This window comes from Citrus sinensis, chromosome 9 (genome assembly GCF_022201045.2).
Source record: "Citrus sinensis cultivar Valencia sweet orange chromosome 9, DVS_A1.0, whole genome shotgun sequence".
NCBI classification, from domain to species: Eukaryota; Viridiplantae; Streptophyta; class Magnoliopsida; order Sapindales; family Rutaceae; genus Citrus; species Citrus sinensis.
The window spans coordinates 28730101-28751406 of NC_068564.1; the positions used below are offsets into that span (position 1 = coordinate 28730101).

Genomic DNA, 21306 nt, shown 5'->3' on the forward strand with positions numbered 1-21306 from the left:
ACATTAGCGGGAATGAAATAGTTTTTTATTGCATGGTTAAGAAATGCGATAAAGCCATCATAAAAGTTATTGACATTTAACAAACCGATGGGTTTTTGGTGGATGTGCAGATGGGCCCAAGATGCTAGCGTGATAAGTGCCTCTAGTGTTGCAAGATCTCCTGGAAGGAAAATAAATGCATCAGCATGATTAAGCATTTCAGTTATTCTTTCTTGCATACCTGAGACGACTAACTCTTCTCCAGTTGATGAGTCAGACGAACTGCCCAATGGTTTTAGGACTCTTGGGATGATGCCTAACACTTGACTTCCTCTGATAAAAGCTGCTTCGGAGACCATTTTTGATAACCCTCGGTTACCTCCTCCATACACCAAATGTAAATTTCTCGCTGCTATGCTTCGACCAAGATCTATGGCTGCCTCAACGAACTCTTTATGTTTGCCATAGGTAAATCCAGAAAGCACACAAATGTTCTTGAATTGTCTATTGGGAGTAGCTGCCATTGGAATATTTCTCAAAAACAATTTGTGAGTGTTTGACAAAAGAAATCACATTTAAGAGTCTTGGTGATAGTGGGTCACAGCTGTGAATGAGGTAACATGTTAGTGTCAAATAACGCATGAAGCACATGGCTCGCGAGTCAAAAAGAAAACAGTAAAAAGGAAATAGCAAACAATAATAAAATTATTAAAGACAATAATGCAAACAATAAAACAACAGTGAAATGAAATAAAATAACAGTAAAGTAAAAGGATATTTACACGTAGTTGCGACTGTGGCTCACATCTTCCTCTGGTTTTACGTCCAGAAACGGCTTGAACGCCCTCTATGGGTCGAGGATAGGCTTCCCATCCAGTTTTCTTATAAACAGGCAAACAGGGTCGTTTATAGTCAGATTCCCGAGACTATATCGTGCATGCTCTTTCTGGAATAATGGCCATAACTGGAGAATCGCTCCTTGCACATATCCACTGGGATGCGTTTCAAGAGACAAAAGGATATCATCCAATGACTCCTTATTCAAGCCATCCCTAATGAATTGAATCTTATCTTCCCTGTTATCAGACATCATTCCTAAAGAACATGGGTTTTTATTGCAACTCATTCTGGCACACTTATGACAAGCAACAGAAATTCTTCGAGCTCGTCGTTTTCTTGCATAATTTCCTTTACCACAACCAGGCATGTATGCAATAAATTTTGGAGGTAACTCACCTGCCGATCGTACTTTAGCCTCGATTAACCAACGGATGTCAGCAGGTATGTTATTTCTCATGAGTAATCGCATGCGTTCGGACCGAGCTTTATAGATCGTAAGGAGGGCATTCTGAGGAAGTGAAGGGAATCGCTTGTGAAGCTTCGTTAGAATCTCGTTTCTGTCCATACCTTCGCCTCAGAATATCAGTTATTATAGGAAACTGAAGTAACCGACTTGATTGTCACGGAGTACCGTTATCCGCCACTTCACCGGGGTAACAAACTAAAGCACACAAACAGAAAAACAAATTAAAACACACAAAGAAAATTAAAATCGTCCTCTTATTGAATTTACCTCAAGCTCCAACTGGATGTCGTAAACACTTCTCTCAATGTCTCTGAGTTGGCTTTCTAAACCCTCAACATAGGCTACTAACTCTGGTGGTTGTAGAGCCCAAATGCGTTGTGTTTTACAAAATTGAATCTGCCTTTTGAGATGAGTTTTGACACGTTGAAGTGGTTTAAGAATGTTCAGGAGGAACGGCCTAAGTATGAGACTCATGATTAACAATGATAAGAGAAAACTTAATGGTAAAATAAACACACTTATGCAAAAACAATTTCAATTAGCAAAAGAATAATATAAAGAAAGAAAACAAAATCAAATCAACGAAAAGAAAGAAAAAAAAAATCAATTCAAATCTGGTGGGTCACTCAAATTTATTTCGGTGTCTTCTCCACGTGGTTGGTATTCTAGATATGGCTTTAATCTTTGACCATTAACTTTAAACGTGACACCGTTCTTTGGGTCCTTAATTTCAATTGCCCCATGTGGAAAAACAGTATGAACAATAAAGGGACCAGACCAACGAGAGCGTAACTTACCTGGGAATAGGTGCAAGCGAGAATTGAATAAAAGCACTTTCTGACCTGGAGTGAACGATTTTCTCATAATTTGCTTATCATGGAAGACTTTCATTCGTTGCTTGTAAATTTTGGCATTTTCGTATGCATCATTGCGAATTTCTTCAAGTTCTGCCAGCTGTAATCTTCTTTCTGAGCTGGCTTGCTGCATGTCAAAGTTGAATTTCTTGATGGCCCAATATGCACGATGCTCGAGTTCCACAGGTAGGTGGCAAGCTTTTCCATACACTAGCCTGTAGGGTGACATCCCAATTGGGGTCTTGAAAGCCGTTCTATATGCCCATAATGCATCATCAAGTCTTAATGACCAATCTTTTCTGTCTGGCCTCACCGTTTTTTCTAATATGTGCTTTATTTCTCGATTGGAGATCTCAACTTGGCCACTGGTTTGCGGATGATACGGGGTCGCCACTTTGTGTGTGATTGAATACTTTGTCAAAAGAGCCTTGAATGCTTTGTTACAAAAGTGGGCACCACCATCACTGATTATCGCTCGAGGGAATCCAAAGCGTGAAACAATGTTGCTTTTCAAAAATGCTATCACCACCTTGTGATCATTGGTCCTACATGGAATTGCTTCTACCCATTTTGATACGTAGTCAACAGCAACCAATATGTATTGATGGCCAAAAGAAGGGGGAAAGGGTCCCATGAAGTCGATACCCCATACGTCAAAAATCTCAACCACTAAAATTGGATTTAGTGGCATCATGTTCCTTCGTGTAATGCTTCCCATTCGTTGACACCTATCACATGAAGAACAGAAAGTGTAAGCGTCTCGAAATATAGATGGCCAATAGAAACCACATTGTAAAACTTTAGTCGCTGTCTTCTTAGCACTGAAATGGCCTCCACAAGCTTGTTCATGGCAGAATGAAAGGATATTCTGAATTTCACTTTCTGGGACACATCGTCTAACAATTTGATCCGCACAATACTTGAACAAATACGGGTCATCCCAAAAGAAATTCTTTATCTCTGCAAAGAATTTAGCCTTGTCTTGCTTGGTCCAATGCTCTGGAAGTTTACCTGTAACAAGATAATTAACTATATCAGCATACCAAGGTAATACTTCCACACTCATTAATTGTTCATCTGGAAATGACTCATTTAATGGTAATTGTTCTATAATTGTGTCAAAATGGAGACGAGAGAGGTGGTCCGCCACAACATTTTCTATCCCTTTTTTATCTTTGAATTCCAAGTCAAATTCCTGCAAAAGTAACACCCAACGAATTAGTCTGGCTTTTGCATCTTTCTTTGTGAGAAGATATTTAAGAGCAGCATGATCTGTGAATATAATTATTTTACAACCAATGAGATAAGATCGAAATTTTTCCAATGCAAACACTACTGCTAGCATTTCTTTTTCAGTAGTTGAATAGTTCAACTGTGCATCATTCAATGTCATACTAGCATAGTAAATAACATGAGGAATTCGATCAACTCTTTGTCCTAAAACTGCTCCTACTGCATAATCAGATGCATCACACATAAGCTCAAATGGTAAGCTCCAGTTTGGGGCCTGAATGATGGGTGATGATGTCAACAATTGCTTTAATTTTTCAAAAGCCATAAGACATGAATCATTAAAGATAAAAGGTACATCCTTAGCAAGTAAATTGCATAAGGGTCTAGAAACTTTGCTAAAATCTTTAATGAAACGTCTATAGAAACCAGCATGCCCAAGGAAAGATCTTACTTCTCTGACTGTTTTAGGTGGAGGGAGATTAGAAATGAGATCCACCTTGGCTTTGTCAACCTCAATACCTTTGCTCGAAATGATGTGACCGAGAACAATACCTTGTTTTACCATAAAATGGCACTTCTCCCAATTTAAGACTAAGCTCTTCTCGGTACATCTCTGCAGAACTAGCGTTAGATGATGTAAACATTGATCAAACGAGTCACCAAAGACAGAAAAGTCATCCATAAAGACTTCAAGGAATCGTTCAACCATATCAGAAAAAATGCTCAACATACATCGTTGAAATGTAGCAGGTGCATTACATAATCCAAATGGCATTCTCCTATATGCAAATGTGCCAAAAGGGCAAGTGAAAGTAGTTTTCTCTTGATCTTTTGGTGCTATGGGGATCTGATTATATCCTGAGTAGCCATCTAGAAAGCAATAAAATTCATGGCCTGCTAATCTATCAAGCATTTGATCAATAAATGGTAAAGGAAAATGGTCTTTACGTGTGACAGAATTCAATTTCCTATAATCGATGCATACACGCCACCCTGTAGTTACTCTAGTGGGTATCAATTCATTATCTGCATTCGTAACTACTGTGACTCCTGACTTTTTGGGGACAACTTGTACAGGACTGACCCATGAACTATCAGAAATTGGGTAAATGATACCTGCATCTAATAGCTTAAGGACTTCAATTCTAACAACTTCTTTCATATTAGGATTTAACCGACGTTGCATTTCCCTAGTAGATTTAGCATTTTCATCAAGGTGAATGTAATGCATGCAGTCTACTGGATTTATACCTTTGATGTCTGCTATGGTCCATCCTAATGCTCCTTTGTGCTCTTTTAAAACATCCAACAACTTACCTTTTTGTTCGTCATTGAGGGATGATGAGATGATTACCGGTAGAGTACTTTCTTCTCCCAAAAATGCATATTCCAATGTGTTGGGTAATGGTTTGAGCTCGAGTTTCGGTGGTGATTCTGATGATGGGATGAGTTTCTTCTCTGATGGTGCTAGTTGTTCAACTCTTGACTTCCATTTATTAGTGTCCATAGATGGTGCTGAGTCAAGCAGGGCGTTGACCTCATCAACCGATCTGTCAATATCAAAATCAAAACCAAAGTGAGTTAAACATGTTTGTAAAGGATCATCACTAAGGTTTGAAACAAAAGTATCATCAACTAATGCTTCAATTAAATCCACATCAACAATTCCATCATCTGCATTGTGAGGTTGTTTGGCAATGTTGAAGATGTTCAGTTCCATAGTCATGTTGCCGAAGGACAACTGCATATTTCCAGTCCTGCATTGAATGTGAGCATCCGCAGTTGCCAAGAAAGGTCGGCCTAGAATAATGGGGATGTGCTTCCTTGAATCCTGTATTGGTTGAGTGTCAATTACAATGAAATCAACAGGAAAATAAAACTTGTCTACCTGGATAAGCACGTCCTCCACAATACCACGAGGTATTTTCGTGGACCGATCTGCAAGCTGTAACACCACTGGAGTTGGGTGTAATTCTCCCAGTCCAAGTTTCACGAATACAGAGTAAGGCAAAAGATTTACACTAGCTCCTAAATCCAACAAAGCATTCTCAATTGTGTGGTTCCCTATACTACATGAGATAGTGGGGGAGCCAGGGTCTTTGCATTTTAAAGGAATTTTATGTTGGAGTATAGAACTAACGTTTTCTGTTAAAAATGCCTTCTTTTGAACATGCATATTTCTCTTTTTAGTACAAAGGTCTTTAAGAAACTTGGCATAAGATGGAACTTGTTTAATAGCATCAAGCAAAGGGATATTAACACTTACCTGTTTGAAGATTTCGAGAATCTCACCTGTGGATTTTCCCTTCTTTCCTTTCGCTAACCTTTGAGGAAATGGAGCTTTCGGAACGTATTCTCGTGGGTTGGTTTCTTCTTTCTCCTCCGGTGATGAGTCTTCAACATTCACAGGTACAATTTGATTTTCTTTTGTCACCAGCATCTCCACTTTGTTGTCGACTTCCTTTCCTTTTCGCAAGGTCATTACTGCTTTGACCTCTCCATGTTGCTGTGGTGAACTAGTACTCGCTTCATGCACTCCTTTAGGATTAGGCACTGGTTGACTTGGAAATTTTCCTTTCTCAACAGTCATTGCCAAGGTCTGAACTGAAGAAGCGAGTTGTCCCACCATCTTCTCGAGGCTTGAAACTGATTGGGCTTGTGAGTTGAAGCCCGCTCTCAACTCATTTCGTAGTCCATCAATGGTGCGGTTCTGTTGCTCAATCGTGGAGTGAGTAACATTCTTGAAATTTTGGAATGCATCCTCCCATGGTCTGGGTTGAGAGTAGTTCTGATTCTGATTGAATGGTCTAAATGGGGGCTGAGAGGCTTGAGGATTTTGTGGAATTGGTGGAGCTGGAGCTGTTGGTCCATTCTGTTGGAATCCTTGAGACCATGAAAAATTGGGGTGGTCTCTCCATCCAGGGTTATATGTGTTGGAGTATGGGTTGTAATTTGATGGCTTTCTCATTACACCTATGGCATTGGCTTGATCTGAGTATGAGTCATGGTCATGTGGCTCTGTTGATTTAGCAGTCGATAATGATGCTATTTGTCGAGAGAGACCTTCAATTATCGCTTTGACTTCTTTAATTTCTGAACTTGATTCGCCAATTTGAACCTCATTCACTCCTTTAATTCTTCTAGTAGTCCTGAGTGATCGACTCCGTTGTTGGGAATTATCTGCTTGTCGCTGGAAGAATTCCCAAATCTCTGATGCACTTTTTGACATTAGCTCTCCTCCACTCGTTGCCATTAGCCATTCTTGCACATTCGGCAATAATCCCTCCAAAAAGTATTGGCATTGGTGCCATTTCTCGTACCCATGATGTGGACACTTCAAGAGTAGCCCATTGAATCGCTCCCATGTTTCGAAAAATTGCTCGTCATCTTTCTGGGTAAACTCCGAGATTTCCCTGCGAATAGCATTGGTTTTATGCACTGGGAAATATTTATTTAAAAATTTTGTAACCATTTGTTCCCATGATGCAATGCTATTAGCAGGCAATGTATTAAGCCATGAACGAGCTCTATCTTTTAAAGAAAATGGGAATAGTCTAAGTTTAACATCATCATCTGAAAAATTCTCATATTTGAATGTTTGACAAATGGCATGAAAATCATTCAAATGATTATATGGATCCTCATTTTCTAGGCCATAAAATGTAGGGAGACAATTTAACACACTAGGTTTTAATTCAAAACTCCTAGCAGCTACATTTGGGTATCTTATGCATGACGTGCTCAAATTAGCTAAGGGACTAAAATAGTCCTTAAATGGCCTCTCCTGTGGTGCTTGTAAATCCATTTTATTTTTAACGTGTTTGTGTGTGCGAAGTGTTTTTTCTAATTCAAGGTCTATAGGTTCAAGATTAGGTAATAATGACCTACGACCATGCATGCAAAATAAATAAAATAAAAATAAAGATGCAAACAAAACAAAAATAAAGATGGGAACAAAACAAATAAAAATAAAGAAGAGGGAGAAATTACGATACTAACCTTATTGCGCTATTACAACCTTTCTATAAAAATACACAAAAATAAATACGTGAAAGAAATTAACTAAAAATTAAATTAATAAGATAAACAAAAAAAATTACAAAGAAAAATAAATGGAAAATTAAATTACAAAATTTTAAAGAAGAGAAAAAGAAAAGAAATACTAACCTTTAAATGTAGATTCACTTTTTTTTTTTAATAATAAAAAAAAATACAAGAAAACAAATAAAAGAAATTATTCACAAAAATTAATTCTATGAATTAAAATTACTTACCTCCCCGGCAACGGCGCCAAAAACTTGTTGTGCAAATTTTAATGTACTCGCAAGCGCACGAATCTATTGTAGTATAGATCTATGGTGACGAGTGTCGATCCCACGAGGAGGTGGATTTTAATTGTGTAGAATTAATTTTGTAAATGGGTGATTGGATTTATGGTGGAAATGATTTGGAATATGCTAAAACTTAAATTAAAATGGCGAGAATAAATTCTAAAACTGGAATTGAAATGGCGAGAATGAATTGAAGAGAATTCTATTGAAATGACGTACTTGGGTATCTGGATCCGTATCAACATGCATCATGGGCTAAATAATCCGTATTAATGCCAATTAAATCATGAGGGGGGAATCCACACCTCATGAACCACGCTCTAATCAATATGGTGCTAAGGGCTTATCGTGCCAAATAATAATAACCTTATACTAGAGAGCCGGTGTAACCAAGGCGGTATCTAGACAAGACTATTATTATTTGTCGACGAGAAGTCAAAACATCCACAAAAATTAGAGGGGAAGAGAAAATAAATTTACCAAATTAAGCCCATGACACATGTTGAGACTTCACCTTCAACCCAAGCTTGAAAGAAAATTAGCCACTCATAATTGAACTAGGGGCAAAATGGAAATTTATTAAAATACGAAGAAAATACAAGATGGAGAAGGAATTACAGAAAATGGATCCCAAAAATGGATTCAGAGATATCAAATTAGGGGGGGGAGGCCCCCTTTTTATAGATACATGGAGTAAATCATGGCCATCGGATTAAAAATAGTTTGGACGCTCAGGATTGCGCCACGTCATCAGTCAACAGTCCACGGTTTGACCACGCGGATGAACAGTAACACGGTTTGACCCGACTTTGAACAGTAACGCGGTTTGACCCGGATGAACAGTAACGCGGTTTGGTTGAAAATAATCCTGTGTGATGCATGCACCGTACGCGAGATTTTTCGTCCACTGATATGCTGCCACGTCACCATCAACAGTACATAAGAATTTTAGTCCAACAGGATCGTGACACCTCATCAGTCAATGCCACATCATCGGTCAATGCCACGTCATCATCCGTCTATGTGAACAGTGTCGTGAACAGTAACGTATACAGTACCGTACACGTGAATAGTACCGTACATGTGAATAGTGTCATTTTTCCTTTTATGCTCCTCCTAAGGTTTTCGACCGTCCTGAGTTCAAAAGTGATGTCCGTTTTGCCGTCTGATCTCTCCTTTATTGTGAAATGACTATAATGCCCCTAAAATACATAAAATACTTAATTAAAATAAAACACATGTAATTAAATCACAAGAAGGTTAAATATATAAAAGTAAGGGTTGTTAGTAAGACTTAAAATGTAAAATAACGGTTTTCTCCTTTATAAATATGCATTTTCTAATACTCAACACATGCCAGGATCTGCTCGACCACGTGAAGGCGAGCAGAATCCCCAAGCATCGAAGAAGACACTAAGGCATGCAAAGGCTCACCAAGTCTCAAAGCCTGTTTATGGCGAGACAAAAGCCAAGCATGCCAGGATCTGCTCGACCGCGCGAAGGCAAGCAGAATCCCCAAGCATCGAAGAAGTCACTAAGGCATGCAAAGGCTCACCAAGTCTCAAAGCCTGTTTTATGGCGAGACAGAAGCCAAGTGTGCCAGGATCTGCTCGACCACACAAAGGCGAGCAGAATCCTCAATCATCGAAATATCTTCTAAGGCATGCGAAGGCTCATCAAGTCTCAAAGCCTGTTTTATGGCGAGACAGAAGCCAAGTGTGCCAGGATCTGCTCGACCGCACAAAGGCGAGCAGAATCCCAAACATTGAAGAATCTTCTAAGGCATGTGGCAAAACCATATACCAAGCCAGAGCCAGCTCGACCAGACGAAGACGAGCAGACTCTCAAGCGAAAAAATAACTCGTAATTACAACACAAGAGAGTAATCAAAAATATTTCTATTAATTTGTTAATAATTAACAAAGCAGATAATCTTCACAAACATTGTTCGTTACAATACAAGAAACATGTTTAAGAAGACGGTGGGTCCGCAAGCCGAGCAGCCTCAGTCAGCTGGTCCACCTCAGGTGCTGGGGGAGTATTTCCAGTTGCATCTGGGGGGTACTCGCCTCACCAGCATCAGCAGGGATTACACGGGGAGGAGAGTTTTCCTCCTCTATCACCATTGGCGCCGCCTCTTCGGCATCCTCCTTTGCAGCCTCCTCGTCCATATGTTGGGCGACACCAGCTGCAAGGTCGTCCATCTTTAGATCAGGATGCTGCTTTCCGAGGACGGCCATGATGCAGCGATAGGAATGCCGAAGTCCCTGGTCGTACTGGTTGTCAGCCTCCTTCTCCAAGTTCTCGACCTGAACCCGATGGGAATCGCGGAGAGATTCGAGCTGAGCCTCGTACATAGCTTTCTGCCTTTGCAGATCCTCCTTGACCTTAGTCAGCTCTTCCTCGAGAGTAATGGCCTTTGCTTGAGCAAGAGATTCCTGCTTTATCAACTTCAGATTCTCGAGATTCAAGTCTCCCGCTTTCTTCTCAGCAGCATCGGCTCTGGTCGTCGCCGATTGAATGTCCTCTTTCATCCTCCGGTCGTAACGGCCAACCTTGGCCTTATAGTAGGTGGTCATGCAGCTGAGGTGGAAGGCGCTATACTGCATGGCCCCCACCAGCTCGCCCAGGGTGCAGCCATCAAAGTCCTCCAGGTCCTTCTTGCTCACGAGTTTAGATAACTCATTGAGATAGGGGACCATGTGTTCTGCTCGGCTGTCAGGTAAGCGAGACCGAGGCCCGACAAGAGGAGAAGAGGAAGCAGGATCAGTGGTCGCTCCACTAGTTTCCCCGACTTTGGCAGGAGCAGGAGGTAAAGTCTTCAAGGGAGAAACCTGCTGCACGATGTTGGCCCGCTTTGCAGTAGGGGCGTCCTTATTCTGGTCCCTCTTCGTAGTTTGAAGTCGAGAACGTTTTCTGTTCAGAGCCCCAATCACAGCATCCTCCATCTTATGACCAGGTAGTACCAAGCGAGACTCGAGCAAGTTGTAAATAGTTATCAGTTCTCGGCTCGGGCAGGAGTTGGCTAGTACAGCCTCGACCCGTTTGAGCTGACCAGGCTTGAGCGGGAAATGAACACCCCAAGAAACTACAGCACAAACAGACACTTGGTTAGAGACAAACCAATACATCAAGAACAATTATGGATACAAGACATCTAAAGCGAGTAGGCAACCTGGGACCGTGAAACGGGGTGGGACGCGACAATCCTTCCCGTCTATTTGTGCAACTTGACCCCAAGGACCCCTAGCAAAAAAGAATTTCCTCTTCCAAGTCCCACCACCACCAATTGGAAGATCAGTTATAAGTTTCCTGCTCTTGGTACTAGATTGGAAGTAGTACCAGCCGGCATCTTTAGGGCTGCTCTTCAGCTGGTACAGGTGCTTCACCTCATCAACCGTGGGCTCGCTTTGGCAACATCTGTCCCACAATATGAACAGACCAAAGAGCAATCTCCACCCATTGGGGTTCAGCTGACCAGGAGCCAGATTTAGCCCGTTAAGTATCCGGGCAAAGTAAGGCTGCAAGGGACACCTCAACCCATACTTAAAGCTCTCCAGAAACAGGGTAACGTATCCCCTAGGAGGCCGGCTAGATGTATCCTTATTTCCTGGGATCTTAAGAGGTATCTCACCAGGAATTCTATACTTAAGTCGGAGGTCATTGAGCTCGTCAAACGTGGTCGTGCACGACATGTAATCAATGGCATAATCACGCGACAAGGCTCTACCCCCTACTGTACCCCGTTCTTCTGGTCGTGATGTTCCAGATGGAGACACCTCACCAGAATCACCTTCCCCATTCTTACTCAAGGTGCCTTCAGAGCCAGAAGATCTCTCCTTATCATTACTTCCGCTCGTGGAGGTTGTTTGGGGGGACAATCTCCTAGCACTAGTCCCAACACTAGACCTAATGGGTTCTAAGGGGATCCCGAGGTCAAAAGCAGGATCAGTGAGCAGATTAGGCAAGAAACCTATTTCGTTGTCATCAATCTCGACGACTTTCTCCTTACCCTTCGACATTCCCTAAATAATAACCAAAACGCCACCGCCAACTACTACCCCAAGCAAAGCAAAGAGAAAAGAAATTATCTACAACCAACCAAGACCGAGAAAATAGGAGAAATACCTGAAGCAGGGACTCGATCAGAGAGAGACAGGGATGACAGCTTTAATGCCGAGGTTCATTCGCCGGAGAGACAAGAATGGAGAAAATGACGAGTTTGTGTTTGAAGATTTTGGGTTTTCTTACTGAGAAGCAAACTCTTAGGCTGCCAGCATTTAATGACGCATATTCCGAGAATCTTGCAACCGTAGGTTTGAAATTCAAATGGAGGGGTAGATTTCTGCCACATCACCGCATCCGCAATTAAATACGACACGACTCTTGGCAGCCTTTTCCAGTCCCACGCAAGCAAAAACCGTTGAGTTTCTACTGCTAGTCCATTACATTACCCAACACCAGAAACTGGGGGACCGGTATTTGAGGGAAATACTTCGGCGATACCAGAAGTGATGAGCAGATAGTTGGTGGCAGAGTCCTGCGAGCAGGTGTGTCCTGTAAGAGCCTGGTTGCAGGGGAACAGGAGCAGAGCTATTCTGCTCGTCCACGAATATGCCATTCACGAGGACGAACTCCTGTTAAAGGCATAAGGCCATTCCTGCTAGGGGTCGAGGCGAGGAGACCCAGTCAACGACAGTTGGCAGGACGTGCGTTCCTATCCGAGAATCAAGGCACGGAGTCCATCTCCATTCGCCCACAATGACGACATTGGGGCATCCACATCCGAGGGTGGGCAGAATAATGGGCGTGGACTACGGAAGACCGGGATTCAGAGGAAGCCTATAAAAAGGTAGCCAACAAAGGTAAAAAGGGTTAGACTTTTTGCTATTAGAACTAAGAAAAGAAAGTTCCGAGAACAGAGATTAAAAACAAGCCATAAGATTCGTGGCAAACATTCACAGAACCCCTATTTCTGACTTGAGCGTCGGAGGGTTTGCGCCGGGAAAACAACCGGCGTACTCTGACCTGTCTGTGTGCGCAAGAACCTCTGGAGAAGAAGTTTTACGAGGAGAGATCCTGGTCGTGGTGAAGTTGATCGAGCAGAGACCCTGGTCGTAGAACTAGGACAACCAGAATCTCGCATCAACAAATCGCATAAAATAGAGTGGGCAAAGAAAAAGGGAGCCTTAAAGTTAATTGCATCTAGATTATTTTTATAAATAAAAAATATCTTAAATATAATTATTTAATGTTTATGTTCTTATAAGTTAAAATAAATAAATTTTATAGTTTAAAAAATAAATATATTTAATAAAAATATTTTTTAAATATAATATTTACTTACATTAAAATATAAAAAAATTTATATTCAGATAAAAATTATAAAAATATACTTTGTTTATTCATTGTAAATATTTAAAAATGTAAATTATACCAAACAAACAAACAAGTATAAAAGACCATCTATTCACTTTTTTTATTCAATGTAGTGATTTAGATATCGAAAAATATAAGTTTTAAAATGAATTAACAAATTTAAAAGAACTTCTGAAATTTCAAACTTTAGATATTTAACAAACAAGTTGGAAATTTTCCTCGATTTTTTTTTCTTTCCTCGAATCTCATGATCATTAAACAAGATCTTCCAATTATTACATGTGAACTTATCAATTATCATTAAATTAATTTGTGATAAATTCAAGATCACTACAAGTAATTATATAGTGTAATATGTAACTAAACGATACCATACATCACATAAGTCACCGGTAAGAAAATACATGATTGAGAAATTTTCAATGAAAAAAGGAAGGGGGGACTTTGATAAACACTCAATTTATTTAATTAGAAAAAAACAATCCTAAAACTAAAAGCATTTGAAGTGGTCATGAGCGTGCTGCTTCATGAGATGACGGTCTCGAGCCACATATCCTGAACCATCATCGTCATCGTCATTCTGTACAATCTGATCCTTTTGGCTCTCAAATTTGACAGCTTCGTGCTCCCTTTGCTGTTCATACAACGTTGTGCCTGTAATCTTATTTTTATTATTATGTTTTTTTCTCAGAATACTTCATCTTCTTCTCATCACCATCCAATTTTCTTTGTGGTGCCAACTTGGATGCTGCTGCTTCTGCTGAATCACTACCTTGCTTACACTCGGAATCATATGCTTCTTTAATGGCTGCCATTTTAAAACAATATCAGAAAGTTTAATTTCGTTATTGTGTTTATGTTATTTCAAAATATTGGATGGATAATTATTAATATTTTTAACTCGGGGGTAACCAAAATCATTCAATTGACACGTGCCGGAATTCTCATGCTGAGGTGTCAAGTTGACGAATAAGGGTAGTTACGACACGTGGCGTACATGCAACTGAACTGCATGGTGCAAATTTTCATCATGGATCTGCTTCTGCGATGATTCAGAAAAGAGTAAGGCTCCGTTTGGTACAGCTTATTAAATAGAGCTTATAACAGTAGAGCTTATAGCAGTAGAGCTTATACCAATAGAGCTTTTGGACAAAAAGTTATTGGGTGTTTGGTTGTCAATAAAAAAAGCACTTTTGAACCATTAAACTATGTGATATTTTTTATATTATATATATTTAGAAAAGCTTTATAACCTCTACTCCCAAAAGCTCAAATTTTGGGCTTTTCCTAGTAGAGGTAAATTAACTTATTTAAGCTAAAAAAACTCTACTAAAAAAATAACCAAACACCATAAAAAATTTTAAAAAGTGCTTATACGATTAAATAAGCACTTATGGCTCTTAAATAAGCCATACCAAACAGGCTCTAAGCCTTTTTTCACATTCCCCAAAATTTCTGATAAAACTATTTTTTCAGTTAAAATTATTTAAATAAATTTGATTTATTATTTTACATAAAAATTTAACTAAACGCTTAGATAAATTACTCTTTTAATAAATTCTTTATACTCATTTTATTTTATCATTTGTAGTTGTATCCCACTATTGTTGGCCTCTTTTTAATTTTAATTAAAAATATTTTTGAGAAAATTATAAGAGTTTAGAATAAAGAAGGTGTAAATTATATAATAAAAAAATTAAACAATAATTTTAATATTTTAGAATCTATATGAAACTTAAAAGGAAATAATTTCCTTATATACCATTCTATAGTCAAATAGTTAATTTTAGTATATTGATTTATATTTAATCAGTTAAATTGAAGATATTTTAGGGAATAAACTTGAAAAGGGTGTTAGAAGACTTTAAAGGAGTGTTAAAAGCTAAAAAGGGCAAGACTTCAAGATGAGGCCCAATAATTTCTTTAATCGTGGGCCAAACTTGAAGAATTAAGTTGAGCTCAATGAAGAATTTGTACCATCTTCAGTTCTTTTATATTTTAAAAGGGTAATTTTTAAAAACCTCTCCTGAGGTTTGGGTTTGTTGTAAGTAGATGTCGAGAATTTGTTTATTTATAAAAAACTTTCTACTGTCAGTTAACTTTAACATTGACCGTTAGTTGACTATGCAAAGACAATATTACCCTTAACAACAGTTTGTAGACGGAAATAACTAAAAAAAAAATTAAAATTGTTGGTTATTTTACCCTCTTTAAATTATTGATATTTTCTTAAAGTTTCTACAAGAAAGATAAAATTAAAAATTTGAAAAATTCTCTTTAAATTATTGATATTTTCTTAAAATTCCTACAAAAAAGATAAAATTAAAAACTTGAAAATAAAATAGTTATAATCTTTACCTATGATAGTGTAAATCTTTGGAATTGACAAGGATAAAATTGTCAAAAAATAGGATTTGTGCTTTTCGCGTCAATAATTTTAATTTTTTTTTAGTTATTTTCGTCTACAAACTGCTGTTAAGGGTAATATTATCTTTGCACAGTCAACTAACGGTCAATATTAAAATTAACTGACGGTAGATAATTTTTTATAAATAAATAAATTCTCGTCATCTACTTACAACAAGTTCAAACTTCAGGAGAAGTTTTCAAAAATTACTCCCATTTTAAAATAACCTCACTTGCATTAATTTTTTGCCATAAGACAAAGAGCTAAAAATATTTAAATGAGTGGTCACCATTTATCAGTTGTTTAACAAAACCATAATCATATCATTAAAGATAGATTCTCTTCTCCGGACAAAAGAAAAGCGACCAATCAACTTCTTACAACTGCTCCATGAAGTCTCTGGAGTGAGATTGTTACAATTAATTTTTAATATAAACCAAATTTTACTAGAAAATTTTGTTTAAATAATATATAAATTTTAAATCAAATCATTGCTTGCTCAATCTCAATGTAAAACATATTCAAACTCAAAAAAATCTCTTATACTGATCTTGATGAGAGCGAAATTTATAAATCGAATTTTAATACTAATTTAAAATCATTATAACTAGGAAATTAAATAGTAGTTTATATATGGATGGATTATTAACGAAGATCATAGCTGGATGCCCCATGGAATGCGCATATCTCATGCCCATTGACTGGTCGAGAGAGAATATCTAAAACCCCACGTTATAATTTCGTAACATTAACAAATATTGTTATTGTTATTATTTATTATTTCAATAATATTAGAGATCTCCAATATTATATATTACTCATCTATTAAAAAATAAATTTTAGTATTTATAAAATTATTTAATAAATAAATATTATGTCAGTTAGGAATCAAATTTTAATTTAAATATTCTAATACCTAGCACTTCCCTTCAGCTATTATGTTCTCTTTTTGTGTGAATATAAGGATTTAAAGAGAAGTAGAGAATAAAACGGAAGCTATTTCTATTCAAAATTGATTTCTCAATTTTGTTGATTATAATTTACAAATCTATAATTGGCCATGGCCGGTGCCATCTGCCGAGTCAGCACTCCATTTCTCTAAATTTCTACTCGTGCTTCTCTCACTTGTACTTTCTGGACAATAGTGACTTCCAATTGACTATGTCCGAAAGTTACAACATCATCATTAGTGAAGGAAATTTATTTTAGAAGATCAATTAACGATATGAAAATCTTCACATTTACCATGCATGGTTTATAAAAATTTTATTCCAAATTCTTAATAACTTTTTAAGGCTAATTTCTAAACTGGTCTTCATAGTTAAATTTGATTTCTATAATTGTTGATTTTTTTTTTATGTGTGTCGAGTGACATTAAAATTTAATATAATATCTCATATTATTAATAATAAAAATTATTTTATTAATAATTTCATAGAATATCGTAGGCGGACACAACTAAAGTACAAGAAGGATTTCAAGTCTTTATAGGTTATTATTATTTTTAAATGTACCTTAAATTCTTCTTAAAAGAGTTAAATTAAATAAAAAATTAAACCCTCTATGTCATATTATTTTTCATGAAATCTTTGAGATTTTTAAATGTCTAATATATTACTCATAAATAAATTATATTTATTTTAAACCAATATGCCGATTTTATATTCAAGAGATTTACCGTTGCGTGGATTCTCTCGACCCGTTTCTCCACGTTGTACATTTGAGACCAAAATACCCTTCAGTTTCTCTCAAAGGTACAAGAGAGAATGTCACGTCTTTCCCTGTCTTGTAAAACTCCAATACTGTCTCTCTTTCTCTCTCTTCACTGATTTGCCGATATAAAATTTGTCGCCGAACAGCTTTTGAAATTTCAAACTGTCACTCACTCTGTCAAAGACTCTGTCTCTCTCTAGATTGCAACTCTTTGCAGTTTCTCACATACAGGGAGAACAACGAACCGTATGATTTCTACCCGGAACATTTTCCGGGAAAAAGAAACTTTCTTGGTCGAGAAAATTTTTCATTTCTTAGGAATTTTTGCACAACTGAGAAAATCCTTTTTGGGTTTGGTTGTTTGAGTGAAAAGATTAAAAGGTTTTCTTTGTTCTTTTAATTGTTTTTGAGTTCTCGAGGGGAAGCATGATGATCGGTGAAGATGATCCCAATATTGTGTGGACATGTGAAGACCGCTGTTAATATTGACTTTCGATGATTTCTAGGGTTTTATGGTTAGGGTTTTCTGGTTAGTCAAGTAAAGGTACGTTCTTTTTTTTTTCTTTTTATGCTTGCAAGTTTTGTTTTTTTAGCTTTATTTTTGTTTTCAATTTGTCTTTTTAAACCCTTTGTTGTTTTGCGTGTAATTTGCTGCTTCATTTAATTTGATTTTTTTGATGTGACCTCTCTATTTTGTTACTATCTCGAACTATTATTTATTGCTAAAAGCATAGATTTTTTATGATAATTCGTTGTCTGTTTGTTGTTGGATTAAGGTTTGAGCTTGAATTTCTGATCAAATCAAAGGGAAATAGTATTACGACAGATCAGTGTGAAGATATTTGTGTCAATTTGCTGGAAGAAAGCGATAAACATTGGTAAGTACCCACTAATTCTTGTTGCTCCAGTAACATTTATATTTATTTGTGTGATGAATTAGAAACTTGAAAGATTTCTTGGTATGGATTTTGCTAATCTTTCTTCTACTTCTTGTTTCTAGCTTTTGTTTCTTGCTTCAATCCATGACGTTTTGTTTTGATAAGTTTTAAAGACTTAACAATAGTCTGCTCAAGGAATTGTGAAATGGTTGTAGAAAATAACACGATTCATTTACAGCTAAACTTGATAGTGCTTAGGGCTCACATTGTTTTTTTGAACCACAATGAGCATGGCCAGTAGGGATTTTCAAAGTCAACAAGTTTTTTGTTAACTGAAGCTTTTAGCATAATTGCTGTTTGAATGTAATGAAGATGAAGTCCTGACTTCTAAGTTCTATTAGATTTTTCTGTTTTCTGATTTAGTGACACACACTTGTGGATGAGATACATGCTAGTTCTTAATTTATGCAGAGTAGGCTAAGGTCAATATTTCCTGCATGTGCTATATGGATATTTGCAGTTATCCGCTTTGTGAAAATTCTTTAGTTTTTTTTTTTAAAAAAAAAGGAAGTAGAAGAAATTTTAGGATGTTCTTCTTCTAGCTGCTGAGTTCTGAACTTTGGGTGATGATATGTTTGATTTCTGAGAAATTCTTTTTGATTGTTTTCTTAGAAACAAACAAAATAAAGCAGTATGGTAGCAAAGGGACGTCAAAACAGTACGGACTCCCCTAGGGCGGAGGTGGGGGAGATAGACACCAGTGCACCATTTCAATCTGTTAAAGATGCTGTCACCCTCTTCGGTGAGGGTGCTTTCTCGGGGGAAAAACCTTCCATCAGGAAGCCAAAACCTCATTCTGCAGAGGTAAGAGCTTATATCTTTTATGTAGATTGGTTTATATCTTCATATAATTGGAGTTGGTTTGTATTTTAACATAATTGAAGTTTGCTATCGACTGATAATGTGTTGATGATTAATATTCATTCTCTTCTACTTTTGAAAGATGCTTAATTTTTCTCTTGATAGTTGCCTCCTAATATATATGGTGGTAGATATAGATATTTATCTCCTAATCAGTTTGAGGTGCTTTTTTACATATATTTGCTGTTTTAATTGGCAGAGAGTATTGGCCAAGGAGACACAGCTTCACTTGGCCCAAAGAGAGCTGAACAAGTTAAAGGATCAACTAAAGAATGCTGAAGATACTAAGGCCCAAGCATTTGTTGAGCTTGAAAAAGCAAAAAGAACTGTTGAGGATCTCAGCCTCAAACTCGAAGTTGTTATTGAATCCAAGGAGTCAGCAATCAAGGTGACAGAAGCTGCAAAGATTCAGGCAAAGCAAATTGAGGAATCTAATTGTAGCAACCCTTCTGGCTCTGATGGTGCTAGGAATCAAGACTTAGAAACTGAAAGGGAAAAGTACACGAGTGTGTTTTCTGAACTTGCTGCTGCAAAGCAAGAGCTAAGGAAAATTCATCAGGATTGCAATTCAACCTTGGAAGCAAAAGTTACTGCCTTCAATCTTGCAGCAGCAGCAGAAAATTCAGCCAAAGCAAACATGGAGAGAGTTAGTGAGCTCTCTAAGGAAATTTCAACGGTACAGGAATCTATTGGCCAAGTGAAGCTTGCAACTATGCAAGCCCAGCAAGAGCAAGCAAAGGTATTTGCCGAAAAAGATTTACAGAGGCAGTCGTATAAAGCTACTCTGGAAGAGTCAGCCAAGAAATTGCTTGCTTTGAGGAACCAGTTTGATCCTCAACTCACTCAGAATCTTGAAACCCAATTGACAGAAACAATGAGTGAGATTGCAGCTTTGCAGAAGCAATTGGAAAATGCAAAGGCTTCAGATTTAGATTCTGTGAGAATTGTGACTTCAGAGTTGGACGATGCTAAGGGGTCATTGCAGAAAGTAGCAGAAGAGGAAAGCTCCTTGCGAAACTTGGTGGAGTCTCTTAAAGTGGAGCTTGAGAATGTGAAAAAAGAGCATTCTGAACTGAAGGAGAAGGAAGCAGAGACAGAATCCATTGCTGGTAATTTGCATGTCTTACTCCAGAAGACCAAGTCTGAGCTTGAAGCATGCGTTGTAGAGGAAGCCAAAATAAGAGGTGCTTCTGAAGAAATGATCTCAAGTCTTCACCAGCTATCCTTGGAAACAGAAAATGCGCGACAAGAAGCAGAAGAGATGAAAAACAAAGCTATGGAGTTGAAGGAGGAAGCTGGAGCCACCAAGATTGCACTTGAAGAAGCAGAGAAGAAGCTGAGAGCTGCTCTAGAAGAAGCTGAAGAAGCAAAAGGAGCTGAGACAAGGGCCCTTGATGAGATTAAGACGTTGTCTGAGAGAGCTAGTGCTGCACGTGCATCTACTTCTGAATCTGGTGCCAATATAACCCTTTCAAAAGAAGAATTCGAGTCTTTGAGTCGTAAAGTTGAGGAGTCAGACACATTGGCAGAAATGAAAGTGGCTGCTGCCATGGCTCAGGTTGAGGCTGTGAAAGCTAGTGAAAATGAGGCCCTGAAGAAGTTGGAGGCAACTCAGAAGGAGATCGAAGATATGAAAGCTGCAACTGAAGAGGCTCTAAAGAGGGCAGAGATGGCTGAAGCAGCTAAGAGGGCAGTAGAGGGAGAACTCCGGAGGTGGCGTGAACGAGAGCAGAAGAAGGCGGCTGAAGCTGCAGCCCGAATTCTAGCTGAAACGGAGATGTCATCTGAATCATCACCTCACCACTATAGGATTCAAAAGCACTACCCATCAGAGAAAGTTGTGGAGGTTCGTAAGTTGGAAAAAGAGAAGTCTGCTCTCTCAAAAAAAACAATTGTGCCTAATATCAGTGGCATCTTTCATCGAAAAAAGAATCAAGTTGAAGGTGGATCACCGTCGTATCTTCCTGGTGAAAAGCCCATTTGACATTTACAAATGGTTTGGGGTGAAAAATGCTAACGCTCTTGTTGTGTACATTTGAGATGGAATCATGTAATTTGAACTGGAGGAATCAAGTTTCTATTATTTAGTCTGTTTGTGGACGGAAAATGAAACCATTATGAGCTTGGAAGCAAATTCCTGAAAGCGTTAATCACTTTTTGACAAGTTCATGGAAGTTTGATCTTGTATGTGGAGTTGATTTATTAGGACATGATTGAATATTTGCTGCAAAAGTGAGCTATGCTATCGCCTTCTACATTTGGCAGATACCCTTAGCTTCTCTGTTTGAAGCTATCAGCAATGGTC

General features: G+C 38.0%; 2 protein-coding genes and 1 non-coding gene across 3 annotated transcripts; 2 read left to right on the forward strand and 1 right to left on the reverse strand.

Moving 5' to 3' along the window:
* Window positions 1-6689: 6689 nt before the first annotated feature.
* LOC127900095 (small nucleolar RNA R71) lies at window positions 6690-6793 on the forward strand. The gene has a single exon (XR_008052122.1). It is a non-coding gene; the product is annotated as a small nucleolar RNA R71 (small nucleolar RNA).
* A 2919-nt stretch (window positions 6794-9712) lies between these two features.
* Window positions 9713-11725, reverse strand: LOC112498954 (uncharacterized). Its single transcript, XM_052434136.1, has 2 exons — window positions 11146-11725; window positions 9713-10791 (listed from the first exon to the last, which is right to left on the reverse strand). Exons 1-2 carry the CDS (start codon window positions 11723-11725, stop codon window positions 9713-9715), a joined length of 1659 nt encoding a protein of 552 aa, XP_052290096.1.
* Window positions 11726-17278: 5553 nt separating this feature from the next.
* LOC102622355 (WEB family protein At5g55860) lies at window positions 17279-21175 on the forward strand. Its single transcript, XM_006474787.4, has 4 exons — window positions 17279-17746; window positions 17979-18080; window positions 18753-18944; window positions 19201-21175. The coding sequence occupies exons 3-4, from the start codon at window positions 18774-18776 to the stop codon at window positions 20983-20985; spliced, it is 1956 nt and encodes a 651-aa protein (XP_006474850.1). The 5' UTR covers window positions 17279-17746; window positions 17979-18080; window positions 18753-18773; the 3' UTR covers window positions 20986-21175.
* Window positions 21176-21306: the final 131 nt, after the last annotated feature.